The sequence below is a fragment of the Crinia signifera genome, chromosome 5, assembly GCF_055691185.1.
Source record: "Crinia signifera chromosome 5, ASM5569118v1, whole genome shotgun sequence".
NCBI classification, from domain to species: Eukaryota; Metazoa; Chordata; class Amphibia; order Anura; family Myobatrachidae; genus Crinia; species Crinia signifera.
Genome location: NC_139221.1, coordinates 123073075 through 123091981, shown reverse-complemented (window position 1 = coordinate 123091981; position 18907 = coordinate 123073075). Strand labels below are relative to the sequence as shown.

Here is an 18907-nt window from a genome sequence, read left to right as displayed (position 1 = left end):
TGACACCTTAGCATTTCACTTTTTCAAGGGCATCTTCCATCTTATTACCCTTCCCGTTCTAGCAGGGATGTTAGACTGGCCTATAGGTTTTCCTGCATACAGCTAATCCGGTACTTTCCTAGCACGGCGCCCACCGCATAAGATTGTATGCCTTAATTAAGGCATACAATCTTATGCGATTGCATACAATTGAAAAGATTTTTAATTGTATGTACAATATCGCATCTTATGGATCTCATGCATCCATAAGATGCATAAGATAAAAGATCCATCAACACCAACCCGAAGCGTGGGGATCGCAGCGAGCCCGCGAGGGGCGGCGGCACGCGTCCTCCGACCTTTTCACTATCCACGTCGGCGTGGAGTTGATTTTATATAGTGAGGCAAGCGCAACGAGTCACCGAGCCCGAAGCGTGGCGAGCGGACGCGGACTACTTCACATGTATTCCACGTCCTCTCGCAGGGCTCGCCGCGCTTTGGGCTCGGTGGCTCACTGCGCTCGCCACGCTATATAAAATCAACTCCACGCTGACGTGGATAGTGGGGATATGAAAAGGTCGGAGGATGCGTACCACCGCCCCTAGCGGGCTCGCTGCCATTTCACATTGATTCCAATGTAAAAATCTTGTTCATCACATGCATCTTATGCCGCACAAACACATTAGATGCATGCAATGCTTGCGATATCGGCCCGACACATACAATCTAGATCGTGGGTGCCATGCTAGGAAACAAGTACCGCTAATACTCTTAAGGTAGAGTAGGTGGTTTTCACTGACTGAATGAAGCATGTCTAACCTATTGACCCAAACCACCTGGAAAATGCATGCATGGAAACTAGGGAAGACCATGTAATTTTACCACTGTACAAGGTATTGGTTAGACTTCAGCTTGAATTTGGAGTGCAGTTCTGGGCCCCACATTACCAAAAGAACATTTTGGAATTGGAAAATGTCCAGAGAAGACCAACGAAGCTGATAAAAGGGTTGCAGTCCTTAAACTATGAAGATAGTCTTGCTAAATTAGGAGTGTTTACAATGGAAAAGAGACTGTTAAGGGGAGACATGCTTAACATGTACAAATATGTCAGGGGGCAAAATTCTAAACTATCAAGCAACCTCTTTCAGGGCCTGTGCTAGGGGGTTCAGCGCCCTCCTGCAAACTATAAATTTGCGCCCACCCAAACTTTACAAAGGGAGGGTGTGGCCACACAATAATGCTCCCACTCCAAATGACACCACACAGTAGCACAATCTTATTCACCTAACACAGCACCAGTGCCGTAACTAGCCATTTTGGTGCCATGCGTGAAAAAAGAGGGACAGTGCGCGCCGAAGGCGCGTGCAAAATTGTAGAAGCGTGGCTTCATGGGGAATTGGCGTGGTCACATAAAAGTACCAATAACACCATAATCCCCATAACACATTATGCTTCACACCTCAAAGCCCATAACACATTATAGTAACCACACACAGTAATGCACATTATTCATAATGCCACACATCATGATGCCCCTTGCACAATATGCAGAACACCATAATGCCCATTACACATTATGCCACACACTGTAATTCCCCTTACATAATATGACATGCACTATAATGCCCATATGACATTGACACACATTATGCTACACATAATGCCCCGAGTACTCCTGCATATGCCCACATTTGTAGCGTTGCTTATTCAAAACACCCACACCAGTTGCGAAAAGTAGTTGCTCTGCTTACAAGTAGTGCCCACACCAGTTGCCGACAGTAGTAGCGCTGCGTAACCATATACCCACTCCAGATGCTGACAGTAGTACCTCTGCTTATACATAACACCCACACCAGTTGCCGACATTAGTAGCGCTGCCTCTACACGGCCCACACCAGTTGCTGACATTAGTAGTGCTGCCTCTACACGTGCCTACACCAGTTGCTGACATTAGTAGTGCTGCCTATACACGTGCCCACACCAGTTGCCAACATTAGTAGTGCTGCCTACACACATGCCCACACCAGTTGCCGATATTAGTAGTGCTGCCTACACACATGCTCACACCAGTTGCCAACAGTAGTACCGCTGCCTACACACGTGCCCACACCAGTTGCCGACATTAGTAGCGCTGCCTATAGACATGCCCACACCAGTTGCCGACATTAGCAGCGATGCCTATACACGTGCCCACACCAGTTGCCGACGTTAGTCGCGCTGCTTATACACGTGCCCACATCAGCTGCCGACATTAGTAGCGTTGCCTATATGCCTGCCCACACCAGTTGCCGACATTAGCAGCGCTGCCTATATACGTGCCCACACCAGTTGCCGACATTAGTAGCGCTGCCTACACATGTGCCCACACCAGTTGCCAACATTAGCAGCGCTTCCTATATACGTGCCCACACCAGTTGCCGACATTAGTAGCGCTGCCTACACATGTGCCCACACCAGTTGCTGACATTAGTAGTGCTGCCTACACATGTGCCCACATCAGTTGCCGACATTAGTACACTCACACTTTACAATGGTGGCAGCTCATCCTCTCCTGTTTCCTGTTGTCTTCAGGCAGTCTGACTCTTGCTCCCTTGTAGCCCCTCCCCTTCTGGTCCGTGTAGCCATGCCCCTCCGTCAGTGTAGCTCCTCCCCCTTTCGGCCCCTGACGATGACCAGCTGATAATGAGCCAGGAGGGATCTCTGTGCCTCCGGCGCTGCTGCCTGTGATGAAGTGTGACAGGCGCAGCAGCAGCCGGCAGGCACGGAGGACAGCAGAGAGGGCGCCTCTCCTGCCCGGCGCCTACCTGCTTTGCATCCTCTGCTGAGTGGGTAGCGCCGGCCCTGACCTCTTTACACTGAGGTTGGAAACTAGGACAAGGGGGCATGCCTTCAGACTAGCGGAGATTTAAAAAAATCTGTACCATTGGAAGCAAAGGTTTTTTTTACGGTCTGGGCAATAAAGGTACAGAACACTCTTCCAGAAAAGGTGGTGATGGAAGGCACATTGAACACATTTAAAATAAGGTTGGAGGAACATCTAATGGAACAGAACATTCAGGGGTACAACTAATCACTATTCAGCCATAGTTTGAACAGATGGTAATACTTAAATGGGGATATTGGGGGAAATTTACTAAAGGAAATTTGTAAAAAAAATAGGTGTATTTGTATCCAGAAATACACTTATTTTTGACATTTACTATCCCGAAAATACGGCAATTCGTATTCATATTGATGTGCTATCAATACGAATACGAATTGCCGAATTGCCTGGATACAAATACAACTATATTTTACAAATTTCCTTTAGTAAATTTCCCCCATTACATCTAGTCTATATTCCTCCTAGCGCAGGCATGTCCAAACTGAGGGACTTATTCTAGTTCACTCTTTCTGACAAAATCCTTCTTAGATGGACAAAACCATGTGCACTGCAGGGGGGCAGATGTAAAATGTGAAGAGAGAATTAGATTTGGGTGAGTTATTTTGTTTTTGTGCATGGTAAATACTGGCTGTTTTATTTTTACACTGCAATATAGATCTCACTTTAAAATAAAACCCCACCCAAATCGAATTCTCTCTGCACAAGTAACATCTGCCCCACCTGCAGTGCACATGGTTTGGTCCATCTAAGAAGGAATTTGTCAGAGTGAACTAGAATAAGGCCATGTGTCCCTCCAGCTGTTGTGAAACTACAAGTCCCATCATGCCTTGCCACAGTTTTGCTATTGGAAATTCTAAAACTATGTGTAGTTTCACAACAGGAGGAGGGCCACAGTTTGGACATTCCTGACCCAGTGGGTCCTGTATAAGGCTGAACTTGATGGACGCAAGTCTTTTTTTTTTTTCCCAACTTCAACTTAACTGTATACCTAGTGATCTTGGACTTATCATAAAGAGAAATCAGACCGCATATATTTTTATTTATTGCCCAACTGATACTTCTGAATACTATTACCATGCTTGGAACACTTACTATATTTGCAGGATCTGGAGTTATGTAACCTATTCACTGTAAGGGAAATCCCCGGTCATGCCTTTTTTATGAAACCTTAATCTCCTATGCAAAATGTAAGCACGATGAGGTCCTATCTAAAGCTGAACTTGACTTTGTGCATTTTTATAAAATATGCAAAATTTCCTAGTCAGCATTTCAAGGTACATTTTCTTAATGGATTGATACATTAGGTTGAAAATTCAATACAGACTCTGGTATTCCATGTACAGCCCTTGGGCTTTTCCTCGCTTTAACTATATGTGTAAAGCCACACCTTAGTTTTATTACTCAGAATAACACAGAATTAAGCTCATAAAATGCATATGACTAATGTATGGGATTTTTTAAGGAGTATCCCATGACTTTAATGGCTCATTAATCATTCATTGTATTTAAAGATGTTTTTTTATTTTCACTGCAGTTTTGGTTATCACTTCAAATATACAGTTTTTAAAAATAAATATTTAAAATTTGTGAGCATAATCTATCTAATCTGCAAGTGTAATGTCTGATAACCTTACAAGGGTCAGAGGGTTACTATGGACACTGAGCTCCTCCAATCAGGAAACTACCATGTTGTGGATGATGGGGTCGGTGGACTTGCCCATTATAGTGGAAGGGAGTGGTGATGACATGCAGTTGAAGCATAGGGAAAAGGTGGTTAGGGGGTGTGGATGAGTCATGTGTGAATGGCAGCCTGAATAAAGGCTAGACATATGATTAGTCCTCTCTGTGGCAATCACTTGAGTCTTTCCTGTTTTGCAGGGTGCTTACTAGGATGCTCTTTGAACTGTATAGAATTCCCTAAAATGTATGGTGGTCACTAGGATGCTTAGTATATTGTATATCCTCCACTAGCGTGCTTTCTGTATTGTATTGTGGTCACTTTGGTGCTGTCTGTATTTTAAATGTGTCACTAGGCTGATATTTTTTATGGTGTAATGGTTACCATTATTGCCTCACGGCACTGAGGTCATGGGTTTAATTACCACCATGGCTCTAACCAGGGCTATTTTTGTGCAGGCTCCAGCAGGAACTGTGGCCCTTATTCTAGTTCACTCTTTCTGACAAAATATTTCTTAGATGGACAAAACCATGTGCACTGCAGGTTTACTGTCTCAGATGTATGATATGGCAGGTGTGAATGTGTTCCTAAAACACCCCCACTATCCACGCCAGCCCGAAGCGTGGCGAGCGCACGCTTTACGCGTCCCCCCAACTTGTTCATACCCCTGCTATCCACGTCGGTGTGGAGTTGAATTTATAAAGTGTGACGAGTAGATTTTATAAAGTGTGGCGAGGCGAGCGTAGCAGATTACTTCACATGTATTCCGCGCCCCCTCGCGGGGCTCGGGTCACTGCTCTCGCCACATTTCATAAAATGAACTCCACGCCGATGTGGATAATGGGGGTGTGAACAAGTTGGGAGGACGCGTAACGCGGGGCTCAGACAGCTGGAGCGCCTCTCCGCTGGCGCCCGCATGATCCCCTCTCCACCGGTGTCCGCTAGAGCAGGGGATTTGGTGGTTACCAGCGCTGTGTGAGAGGCACTCACTAGGCTTGCCATGGACGCCGGGGACAGAGCTATGGACACGGGGGACAGAGCCGGGCTGCCGCGGAGTCCCTATGCTAACTACGCTAGGCAGCCATTGGCCTATGCTGAAAATGTAGCGTAGCCGTGCTAATAAATAATAAACATGACTTGAAACCCTGCCACTGCAAATGGACAATAATCTCTTAGGGGATTTCAAAAGTGTGAGAATGTATATTTGTGAGGCTGCAAAGTGTTCTCTTTTTGATAACTTGAAATTAATGCTTTATGTGCAAATTGCAATCACTGGTAACTGTATAAGATGGTGTTGTCTTTGGTGGCATTGTTGATTGTGCAATTTTGTGCAATATAATTGGATGGCTAGGTTACCTGTTGCCATGAAAGTTTGCTGTAGTTAAATAAACGGAAAATGTTGCCTATTCGATATATTATCCTATTAACTAAGCCGGGAGAGATGAAATACCAGACAATTCCCTTCTAAAGGTGCCCATACATGGTGTGTTTTACGGATGCGATGTGCGCACATGCCATCGAACAGATCAAACAGTATGTGCTGCACATGCGATCTGAAGCTAGTTCAAAAAGTATCGCATGCGATGCGATGTAGTTTAAAATGCATACAATTATTGCACCGTGTATGGGCACCTTCACAACCATTTTTTCCACCACACAGCCTGCAACATGGCAGTTAGGAGTTGATTGGCTGGTTCTTATCAATCTCCATGGCTTGCTACATACCCCCCTATATACACATAATTTAGTGTTTATCTTTTATCTTCTATTAAAAAGACACAAGAAGGGTTTAACATTCTATTTTGCTTTTTTTGCTTGTTGGAAATTAATCTCTCCTAAGGCCTAGTAATTACGAATGAAAGTGGTGCTTGTTATGAGCCTTAACATGGTAAGTGTACATCTGGAGGTGCAGTATAGACCTTCCATGAGAAACACAGGGCTGCTAAAGGTGCATACACACAGGGCAATATGATCACTGGCTATATATTGCTAGCAATATATTGCTCAGCAATCATATTGCTCAGTGTCCCATTTTCATCTGCGACCAGAGATGGTGGCTGATGAAAATGACACACTGCCGGGAGAAGAGGCAGTGGAAGTCACTGGTCGGAGGAGCATGCTCCTCTGACCAGAGACCATTAGGGGAGCGAAAACGAAAGCGCGCACCCGGCGATAAATCGCCGGGTGCGCGCTTTCGTTTTCGCCGGTGCACACTCCAATCGCTGGCAATATGGTCGCTCAGCGACCATATTGCAGCGATAAGTGTACAGTGTGTAACGCCTCTCTAGTTGCAGAGCCGTGAGATTGTCATCATAGGGCAGACCATAGACATCCTTCACTAGGGCCAACTGATCTTTGTCATGAATTAGTAATACAAATTTGAACTAGGACTGAACAGTGTGGCAAAGGATAGGCCAGGAAGGACCACAATGTGCCCCATTTATATTTGTTATTGCTGTATCATTAAACAGGAATGTACTCAAACGCAGAGGATAATATTGTATTTTCTTAAGCTATTGACACACGGTGCAATTTGCACTATCAATTTTGAATATATATTCAAAATCGCATTGCAAATCGTGCAAAATTGCACCGTCCTATGCAGCCCCCGTGTCATCGGCATCAAATATAGAAATAGACTGTGCTGCACAGTCTATTGTTACTATCTCAGAATGAGGGACATGCTGCTCAATGCATCATGGCCCCCGCTCCCCCACCGTGCATCCCGCCCTGCCCGCCAGATTGTCCCATGTGTCCAACGCTTTAGAAACTTCACAGATGTGACTGACACTTGTGGAAAATGTGGAAAGCTCACACTAGTTGAATATGCATTTATCAATGTAATGTGTGTTGGTTACTAATTGGGGTTTTGTAAGAATTAGTTGGGGTTTTGTAAGAATTAGTTGGTTTATATCACCTTTTGGTAATGCTGTACTTATGCAAGAACAACAAATGTTCTTCTTGAAAATGCGTACAAGCTATTATAATTTTGGGCTCCTTTTTTTTTAAATGAGTCAGCGTAATTAGTATTTTTGTTGATGGAGAAAAAAAATAATTGCCTTGCAAGTTGAGACATACAGTATGACAGATGAAATAATCTCTACCCACCCATGGCAGCCCAGCCCAGCAGTGGCTTGCTGAGGCAGCCCAGTGACACAGGGAGTTTCTCTAAAGGACTGTTTCTATTAACCGTACATATAAGTAGCTGAAGAGCGAATGAGGAAAGATATTTTGCATTTATTATATTGTTACAGCTGATGATGGATGAATGGGATACAATCATTAGGTCGCCCTATTAAGTTCGATATGCATTGGGTCAACATGGCTAAGGTCGACAGTGTTGGAAGGTTGACACAAGCATTAGGTAAACAATGGCAAGGTCGACAGTCAAAAGGTTGACATGAGTTTTTAGCCAACAGGTGGTATTTTATGCCCTGCCATCCACTAAGGCGGGATTGGGAGAATAAGTAGTGTGCCCAAAGCATGGTGGGCGCAGCGAGCCATTCGAGGGTATGGTGTCCATGACAGGGACAGAAAATGGTAAAAACTCATGTTGACCTTGCTTGTGTCGACCTTAGCCATGTCTACCTATTCCATGTGCTGGCATAATATGGGACAACCCAATGACCCATACTTGGATGAACTTTGTAAGACTATAATTTCCTATAAATGGTTTCCATGGAAGTGTTTTTTTCTTCTTTAACTTAATGCGTTATATAGTATAGCATTTTAAGTTTTCTTGTTTGCCAGTGCTTTAAAGCAATTTTATGGACTAAATCCATGTTAATGTTCAGCCTATCAGATCATTTCATACTATCAACAGTATCCGGTATTTGTTGCCTTCCTTTGGTGCGTATTTAAGACCTGTACCATTTCTAATAGTCATACTGACATTCTGTATGCTATAGTCAAATGCAGGTTTCAGGGATATTTAATAAAAGGCTAATGCAGGATATGTAAAAGATTTATGTTGCTAAGGGCAAACAAATGAAGAATACAGTCACTAGCACACCAATGGTCTAAATATTTTTTCTGGAATAGAAACTGTTGCTGCAGCCTGCAATTTAAGCACCTCCCTCCATCATTAGTCCCACCCCATCTGTCATTAAACCCCCCCTCCTGAGTAGAGGGGGCAGGGCCGAGCGAGCAACCCTTATTTACATACTTTTGGGGTCATGCCCAGTGCTCCCTGAGTAGCCCCCCCACTCCCTCCCTGCAGTGACTTCAGTGATCACCAGTAATTGCCGGCTCTCTCAACCTGCCCCATCACCCATGGGAAACTGCAACACCGGGAGGGACAGTCGTACAGTTTAAATTTAGTTGGACTGTCAGGATGGATATATATTATATTCATACATCTTTTTTTGGGGGGAGGAGACTATCCCACCCGCAGCAGTTAATAGATGCTATGTGCACAGCATCAGTTCACAGCAACACAGGGAACATGCTAGCAGCTCACACAGCACTGGGCATGCCCCCACAGTGACTGCAAACTTGGGCACACTTGTGGCATTACCGTAAGCCACGTCCCCTTTTGACGAGGTCCCGCGCCATTTTCAGGAGAGCGCAGCAAGCTTAGCTCCACCCCTCTCTAGAAGCCCCCTACTTCAAATCCTGCATTTGGCCTGACAGCACACAAACATCTAAGAGGGTATTCAGCACCTGAAAGCAGTCTATTTATCTAGGATTTAATTTCGGGCCAAACAGAAAACAGTGGTTGATGCACCTGCCTTTGGGGACTAATTGAATAGCCTGAGGTATTAATTAGCTCGCAGTACATAACTGCATATCATTTAATCCCCCCTCTCCCCACAGCTTTTTGAGTTTGCCCTGATAGCTAGCGCCATCTTCAGATGCAATGCCCTCTACCTTGGGCTCCCAGCAAAAGAATTGCACTACTTGCAGATGGTATAAAATGCAGCTGCCAAGGTATTAACCAATCAGCCCCGCTTCAGCCACATTACACCCATTCTTTGCTCCCGTCACTGGCTGCCTGTAAAATGGTGAATTTCTTTTAAGATTGGCTTAATGACTTTCAAAGCCCTTCATGACCAGAGCCCAAGGAATTGAAGCAGCTTCTCTGGTTTACTAAGATCTGCAGATGGACTATTAACAATACCTAGAATCTGCCTGAACTCATCTGGGGGCAGAGCTTTCAGCTTTGTGGCTCTGACATTTAAAATGTAATAAACGAGCCTTTTTGTGCATTATTTAAGCAAAATATAGTTTAGAATTACCGCAATTGGTTAGAATCTTGTTTCATTTTAGATCTGCATTGGAATCATTTAGAGTATTTGTAAATTCTATGATTGACCATTTCCAATACTTTTTTCCAATAATTTTATTCAATTTGTTTATTTTTTTCCAGACAAACTGGCACAATGACCCGGCGGCCGAACACTGTTCAGGATATGCTGCAGAATATTTCAGACAGCCTAATTCGTGCGGAACTAATTGCACAACCCGTAAGTAGTGTTTCTTGTTGGATACAGATCGGCAAATTGTCTTAGTATATATGTGTACCTTCACAAATAAATTGAAAAGAGGACTGACCATTATTTAACTGGAATCGAAGAGTTACTGGCAGTAATAAATACGAAATAATATGGTGTTGATCCATGACACATAACCAGATAGTCATTACCTTGTTATGATGGAATTATTTCCCAATTTAAAACACCTAGCCTTCATTTTACCAGGCAAAGCTTTTTATGGGAAAAAAAAGGGGGGGGGGGGTAGGGGGGGACTGCATATCCTATTTTAAAACCTAATAAGAGGTGCTACACTGCTAAGGAATTTTATGAGAATAGGGGACTTCAGTGGCACTCCCGAGAATTTTCTGGGGTTTGCTCCAGTGTGCAGACTGGCAAACCTGGAAAATTCTCAGGAGTGCCTGCGCTCCCTCTTGCCGAGCAGCGCCACTGAGCTGAGATCAGCACCGCACTCAGCTTCGGCGGCTGCCAGGCCCTTCCTCCCTCCCCCAGCTGTGTGTGGCGTGATCTTGTAACATCACACCGCACACAGCTGGGTTGCCGAGGGCAGGGCTGGACAGCGGCTGATGGACAGTTCAGAGGCTCTGCCCAGACTCGGGGAGTGTAGTGGTGGGTTTTTTTAGAGAGCACTCCCCAGAAAAAACTCGCCCAGTGGGGAGCACTCCCTAGAAAAGAAAAACACCACTGAGGTGGTCACTAATCATGACATTAAATAACAATCTATTTGCTAATATTAGTACTTCTTTTTTTTTAGATGAATTGTGTCAACAAAATATTTCCTCTTACATCTTCATAGCCCTGAACATTATCTCAATTAACTTTATAAGAGTAATACTACAAAAGTCTAGCTGAAATCCAGAAATGTAGATATGTGGGGGTATCACATACCTCGCATGTAATACCTGCCAATTCACCCGACAGCTACCAGGCGGCTGGACTGCATACGACAATCCCAGTCTGGCTGTGGGATCCGATAGATCCTTGGTGCAGCAGGTCCACCTCGATGCACACGAGACATCGGATCGGAATTGTAGATAGAACACATCCAATTTTACACTTTTCATCTGATTGCTCTGCCTGATCCGTTGAAATAGTAAACTGTACCATTTTGCTGTGAGGTACATTTGAGAACAAATGACTTATTGGCCTACAGATTCTTTTAGCAATGTGCCACATTCCACATTCTCACTTGAAATGAATCTCTTTTAACCCCTTCCTGACAGAGCCAGTTTTTGCGTTCCTGACAGAGCCCTTTTTTTCAAATCTGACATGTCTCACTTAAGTGGGGATAACTTTTTTTTGCTTTTACTTATCCCAGTGATTTTGAGATTGTTTTTTCGTGACACATTGTACTTCAAATTAGTGGTAAATTTGGGTCGATACAGTCTGTGTTTTTTTGTGAAAAATACCAAAATATCGTGAAAAAATGGAAAATTTAGCGATTTGCAAAATGTTAAATTTTCTGCTTGTGAGACAAATAATCTTACCACTCAAAATAGTGAATAACTAACATAGACCATATGTCTACTTTATGTTGACATCATTATTTCAACTTCCTTTTAATTTTTTGGGACACTAGGAGGCTTACAATATGAATAGCAAATTCTCAAATTTTCAAGAAAATTTCAAACACTGATTTTTTTAGGGACCAGTTCAGTTCTGATGTAACTTTGAGGGACTTGTATGTGAGACACCCCCATAAATGATGCCATTTCAAAAACTGCACCCCTCACAGTATTCAAAACAGCATTTTGGAAGTTTGTTAACCCTTTAGGTGTTTCACAGGAATTAAAACAAAGTGTAGGTGAAATTTCAAAATTTCTTTTTTTTTTGCAGATTTGCAATTTTAATACATTTTTATAAGGAACACAGTACATTTTACTAGAGAAATGTGACTAAAAATTGATTCCCCCAATTCTTTTGTTTTCATAAATATCCTATATGTGGCCCTAGTGTGCACGGTGACCAAACCACAGGCTTCATAATAGAAGGAGCACCTACTTGATTTTGGAGCCTCCTTTTTATGAGATTATTTTTTAGGCACCATGTAGGTTTCAAGGCACCATAAGATGCTAAAAGTTAGGAACCCCCCCACAAGTGACCCCATTTTGCAAACTACACCCCTCAGGGAATTCATCTAGGGGTATAGTGTACATTTCAAACCCCCAGGGGTTTCACCAATTGTGGTACAACTGGGCAGTGAAAATGAAAAATTATTTTTTTTACACAAAAATGCAGTTCTGGCTCCAAATTTGTCATTTTCAGAAGGTATGAAGGAGACAAAGCACCCCAAAATCTGTGCCCCAATTTCTCCCGAGTACGGCAATGCCTCACATGTGACCAAAAAATACCAGTTGGGTGCATGGCAGGACTCAGAAGGGAAGGAGTGATTTTTGGATTTTGCAGCTCAGATTCTGGTGGAATTTTGGTGGGTGCTATGTCGCATTAGCAAGACCCCCCAAGCACCAATACAGTGGAACCCCCCCACAAGTGACCCCATTTTGCAAACTACACCCCTCAGGGAATTCATCTAGGGGTATAGTGTACATTTCAAACCCCCAGGGGTTTCACCAATTTTGATACAAGTGGGCAGTGAAAATGAAAAATTACATTTTTTTACACAAAAATGCAGTTCTGGCTCAAAATTTTTCATTTTCAGAAGGTATGAAGGAGAAAAAGCACCCCAAAATATGTGCCCCAATTTCTCCCGAGTACGGAAATGCCTCACATGTGACCAAAAAATACCAGTTGGGTGCATGGCAGGACTCAGAACGGAAGGAGTGATTTTTGGATTTTGCGGCTCAGATTCTGGTGGAATGAATGGTGGGTGCTATGTTGCACCAATACAGTGGAACCCCCCCACAAGTCACCCCATTTTGCAAAGTACACCCCTCAGGGAATTCATCTAGGGGTATAGTGTACATTTCAAACCCCCAGGGGTTTCACCAATTTTGATACAAGTGGGCAGTGAAAATGAAAAATTACATTTTTTTACACAAAAATGCAGTTCTGGCTCAAAATTTTTCATTTTCAGAAGGTATGAAGGAGAAAAAGCACCCCAAAATATGTGCCCCAATTTCTCCCGAGTACGGAAATGCCTCACATGTGACCAAAAAATACCAGTTGGGTGCATGGCAGGACTCAGAACGGAAGGAGTGATTTTTGGATTTTGCAGCACAGATTTTGGTGGAATGAATGGTGGGTGCTATGTCGCATTAGCAAGACCCCCCAAGCACCAATACAGTGGAACCCCCCCACAAGTCACCCCATTTTGAAAACTACACCCCTCAGGGAATTCATCTAGGGGTATAGTGTACATTTCAAACCCCCAGGGGTTTCACCAATTTTGATACAAGTGGGCAGTGAAATTGAAAAATTACATTTTTTACACAAAAATGCAGTTCTGGCTGGAAATTTTTCATTTTCAGAAGGTATGAAGGAGAAAAAGCACCCCAAAATCTGTGCCCCAATTTCTCCCGAGTACGGCAATGCCTCACATGTGACCAAAAAATACCAGTTGGGTGCATGGCAGGACTCAGAACGGAAGGAGTGATTTTTGGATTTTGCAGCTCAGATTCTGGTGGAATTTTGGTGGGTGCTATGTCGCATTAGCAAGACCCCCCAAGCACCAATACAGTGGAACCCCCCCACAAGTCACCCCATTTTGAAAACTACACCCCTCAGGGAATTCATCTAGGGGTATAGTGTACATTTCAAACCCCCAGGGGTTTCACCAATTTTGATACAAGTGGGCAGTGAAAATGAAAAATTACATTTTTTTACACAAAAATGCAGTTCTGGCTCAAAATTTTTCATTTTCAGAAGGTATGAAGGAGAAAAAGCACCCCAAAATCTGTGCCCCAATTTCTCCCGAGTACGGAAATGCCTCACATGTGACCAAAAAATACCAGTTGGGTGCATGGCAGGACTCAGAACGGAAGGAGTGATTTTTGGATTTTGCGGCTCAGATTCTGGTGGAATGAATGGTGGGTGCTATGTTGCACCAATACAGTGGAACCCCCCCACAAGTCACCCCATTTTGCAAACTACACCCCTCAGGGAATTAATCTAGGGGTATAGTGTACATTTAAAACCCCCAGGGGTTTCACCAATTTTGATACAAGTGGGCAGTGAAAATGAAAAATTACATTTTTTTACACAAAAATGCAGTTCTGGCTCAAAATTTTTCATTTTCAGAAGGTATGAAGGAGAAAAAGCACCCCAAAATATGTGCCCCAATTTCTCCCGAGTACGGAAATGCCTCACATGTGACCAAAAAATACCAGTTGGGTGCATGGCAGGACTCAGAACGGAAGGAGTGATTTTTGGATTTTGCAGCACAGATTTTGGTGGAATGAATGGTGGGTGCTATGTCGCATTAGCAAGACCCCCCAAGCACCAATACAGTGGAACCCCCCCACAAGTCACCCCATTTTGAAAACTACACACCTCAGGGAATTCATCTAGGGGTATAGTGTACATTTCAAACCCCCAGGGGTTTCACCAATTTTGATACAAGTGGGCAGTGAAATTGAAAAATTACATTTTTTACACAAAAATGCAGTTCTGGCTGGAAATTTTTCATTTTCAGAAGGTATGAAGGAGAAAAAGCACCCCAAAATCTGTGCCCCAATTTCTCCCGAGTACGGCAATGCCTCACATGTGACCAAAAAATACCAGTTGGGTGCATGGCAGGACTCAGAACGGAAGGAGTGATTTTTGGATTTTGCAGCTCAGATTCTGGTGGAATTTTGGTGGGTGCTATGTCGCATTAGCAAGACCCCCCAAGCACCAATACAGTGGAACCCCCCCACAAGTCACCCCATTTTGAAAACTACACCCCTCAGGGAATTCATCTAGGGGTATAGTGTACATTTCAAACCCCCAGGGGTTTCACCAATTTTGATACAAGTGGGCAGTGAAAATGAAAAATTACATTTTTTTACACAAAAATGCAGTTCTGGCTCAAAATTTTTCATTTTCAGAAGGTATGAAGGAGAAAAAGCACCCCAAAATATGTGCCCCAATTTCTCCCGAGTACGGAAATGCCTCACATGTGACCAAAAAATACCAGTTGGGTGCATGGCAGGACTCAGAACGGAAGGAGTGATTTTTGGATTTTGCAGCACAGATTTTGGTGGAATGAATGGTGGGTGCTATGTCGCATTAGCAAGACCCCCCAAGCACCAATACAGTGGAACCCCCCCACAAGTCACCCCATTTTGAAAACTACACCCCTCAGGGAATTCATCTAGGGGTATAGTGTACATTTCAAACCCCCAGGGGTTTCACCAATTTTGATACAAGTGGGCAGTGAAATTGAAAAATTACATTTTTTACACAAAAATGCAGTTCTGGCTGGAAATTTTTCATTTTCAGAAGGTATGAAGGAGAAAAAGCACCCCAAAATCTGTGCCCCAATTTCTCCCGAGTACGGCAATGCCTCACATGTGACCAAAAAATACCAGTTGGGTGCATGGCAGGACTCAGAACGGAAGGAGTGATTTTTGGATTTTGCAGCTCAGATTCTGGTGGAATTTTGGTGGGTGCTATGTCGCATTAGCAAGACCCCCCAAGCACCAATACAGTGGAACCCCCCCACAAGTCACCCCATTTTGAAAACTACACCCCTCAGGGAATTCATCTAGGGGTATAGTGTACATTTCAAACCCCCAGGGGTTTCACCAATTTTGATACAAGTGGGCAGTGAAAATGAAAAATTACATTTTTTTACACAAAAATGCAGTTCTGGCTCAAAATTTTTCATTTTCAGAAGGTATGAAGGAGAAAAAGCACCCCAAAATCTGTGCCCCAATTTCTCCCGAGTACGGCAATGCCTCACATGTGACCAAAAAATACCAGTTGGGTGCATGGCAGGACTCAGAAGGGAAGGAGTGATTTTTGGATTTTGCGGCACAGATTCTGGTGGAATGAATGGTGGGTGCTATGTTGCACCAATACAGTGGAACCCCCCCACAAGTCACCCCATTTTGCAAAGTACACCCCTCAGGGAATTCATCTAGGGGTATAGTGTACATTTCAAACCCCCAGGGGTTTCACCAATTTTGATACAAGTGGGCAGTGAAAATGAAAAATTACATTTTTTTACACAAAAATGCAGTTCTGGCTCAAAATTTTTCATTTTCAGAAGGTATGAAGGAGAAAAAGCACCCCAAAATATGTGCCCCAATTTCTCCCGAGTACGGAAATGCCTCACATGTGACCAAAAAATACCAGTTGGGTGCATGGCAGGACTCAGAACGGAAGGAGTGATTTTTGGATTTTGCGGCTCAGATTCTGGTGGAATTTTGGTGGGTGCTATGTCGCATTAGCAAGACCCCCCAAGCACCAATACAGTGGAACCCCCCCACAAGTCACCCCATTTTGAAAACTACACCCCTCAGGGAATTCATCTAGGGGTATAGTGTACATTTCAAACCCCCAGGGGTTTCACCAATTTTGATACAAGTGGGCAGTGAAATTGAAAAATTACATTTTTTACACAAAAATGCAGTTCTGGCTCGAAATTTTTCATTTTCAGAAGGTATGAAGGAGAAAAAACACCCCAAAATCTGTGCCCCAATTTCTCCCGAGTACGGCAATGCCTCACATGTGACCAAAAAATACCAGTTGGGTGCATGGCAGGACTCAGAACGGAAGGAGTGATTTTTGGATTTTGCAGCTCAGATTCTGGTGGAATTTTGGTGGGTGCTATGTCGCATTAGCAAGACCCCCCAAGCACCAATACAGTGGAACCCCCCCACAAGTCACCCCATTTTGCAAACTACACCCCTCAGGGAATTCATCTAGGGGTATAGTGTACATTTCAAACCCCCAGGGGTTTCACCAATTTTGATACAAGTGGGCAGTGAAAATGAAAAATTACATTTTTTTACACAAAAATGCAGTTCTGGCTCAAAATTTTTCATTTTCAGAAGGTATGAAGGAGAAAAAGCACCCCAAAATATGTGCCCCAATTTCTCCCGAGTACGGAAATGCCTCACATGTGACCAAAAAATACCAGTTGGGTGCATGGCAGGACTCAGAACGGAAGGAGTGATTTTTGGATTTTGCGGCTCAGATTCTGGTGGAATGAATGGTGGGTGCTATGTTGCACCAATACAGTGGAACCCCCCCACAAGTCACCCCATTTTGCAAACTACACCCCTCAGGGAATTAATCTAGGGGTATAGTGTACATTTAAAACCCCCAGGGGTTTCACCAATTTTGATACAAGTGGGCAGTGAAAATGAAAAATTACATTTTTTTACACAAAAATGCAGTTCTGGCTCAAAATTTTTCATTTTCAGAAGGAATGAAGGAGACAAAGCACCCCAAAATCTGTGCCCCAATTTCTCCCGAGTACGGCAATGCCTCACATGTGACCAAAAAATACCAGTTGGGTGCATGGCAGGACTCAGAAGGGAAGGAGTGATTTTTGGATTTTGCGGCACAGATTCTGGTGGAATGAATGGTGGGTGCTATGTTGCACCAATACAGTGGAACCCCCCCACAAGTCACCCCATTTTGCAAAGTACACCCCTCAGGGAATTCATCTAGGGGTATAGTGTACATTTCAAACCCCCAGGGGTTTCACCAATTTTGATACAAGTGGGCAGTGAAAATGAAAAATTACATTTTTTTACACAAAAATGCAGTTCTGGCTCAAAATTTTTCATTTTCAGAAGGTATGAAGGAGAAAAAGCACCCCAAAATATGTGCCCCAATTTCTCCCGAGTACGGAAATGCCTCACATGTGACCAAAAAATACCAGTTGGGTGCATGGCAGGACTCAGAACGGAAGGAGTGATTTTTGGATTTTGCGGCTCAGATTCTGGTGGAATTTTGGTGGGTGCTATGTCGCATTAGCAAGACCCCCCAAGCACCAATACAGTGGAACCCCCCCACAAGTCACCCCATTTTGAAAACTACACCCCTCAGGGAATTCATCTAGGGGTATAGTGTACATTTCAAACCCCCAGGGGTTTCACCAATTTTGATACAAGTGGGCAGTGAAATTGAAAAATTAAATTTTTTACACAAAAATGCAGTTCTGGCTCGAAATTTTTCATTTTCAGAAGGTATGAAGGAGAAAAAACACCCCAAAATCTGTGCCCCAATTTCTCCCGAGTACGGCAATGCCTCACATGTGACCAAAAAATACCAGTTGGGTGCATGGCAGGACTCAGAACGGAAGGAGTGATTTTTGGATTTTGCAGCTCAGATTCTGGTGGAATTTTGGTGGGTGCTATGTCGCATTAGCAAGACCCCCCAAGCACCAATACAGTGGAACCCCCCCACAAGTCACCCCATTTTGCAAACTACACCCCTCAGGGAATTCATCTAGGGGTATAGTGTACATTTCAAACCCCCAGGGGTTTCACCAATTTTGATACAAGTGGGCAGTGAAAATGAAAAATTACATTTTTTTACACAAAAATGCAGTTCTGGCTCAAAATTTTTCATTTTCAGAAGGTATGAAGGAGAAAAAGCACCCCAAAATATGTGCCCCAATTTCTCCCGAGTACGGAAATGCCTCACATGTGACCAAAAAATACCAGTTGGGTGCATGGCAGGACTCAGAACGGAAGGAGTGATTTTTGGATTTTGCGGCTCAGATTCTGGTGGAATGAATGGTGGGTGCTATGTTGCACCAATACAGTGGAACCCCCCCACAAGTCACCCCATTTTGCAAACTACACCCCTCAGGGAATTAATCTAGGGGTATAGTGTACATTTAAAACCCCCAGGGGTTTCACCAATTTTGATACAAGTGGGCAGTGAAAATGAAAAATTACATTTTTTTACACAAAAATGCAGTTCTGGCTCAAAATTTTTCATTTTCAGAAGGAATGAAGGAGACAAAGCACCCCA

The 18907-nt window shown here is 43.6% G+C and overlaps 1 protein-coding gene across 4 annotated transcripts in view; it reads left to right on the top strand.

The window, feature by feature from the left end:
• The window catches only part of DSP (desmoplakin), an 85934-nt gene that overhangs the window by 20482 nt on the left and 46545 nt on the right, over nucleotides 1-18907 (top strand). For all 4 annotated transcript variants that reach the window (XM_083187966.1, XM_083187965.1, XM_083187967.1 and 1 more), the window contains exon 2: nucleotides 9910-10006. In XM_083187966.1, the coding sequence (XP_083044092.1) occupies nucleotides 9910-10006 (97 nt within the window). The remainder of the gene's footprint in view (nucleotides 1-9909; nucleotides 10007-18907) is intronic.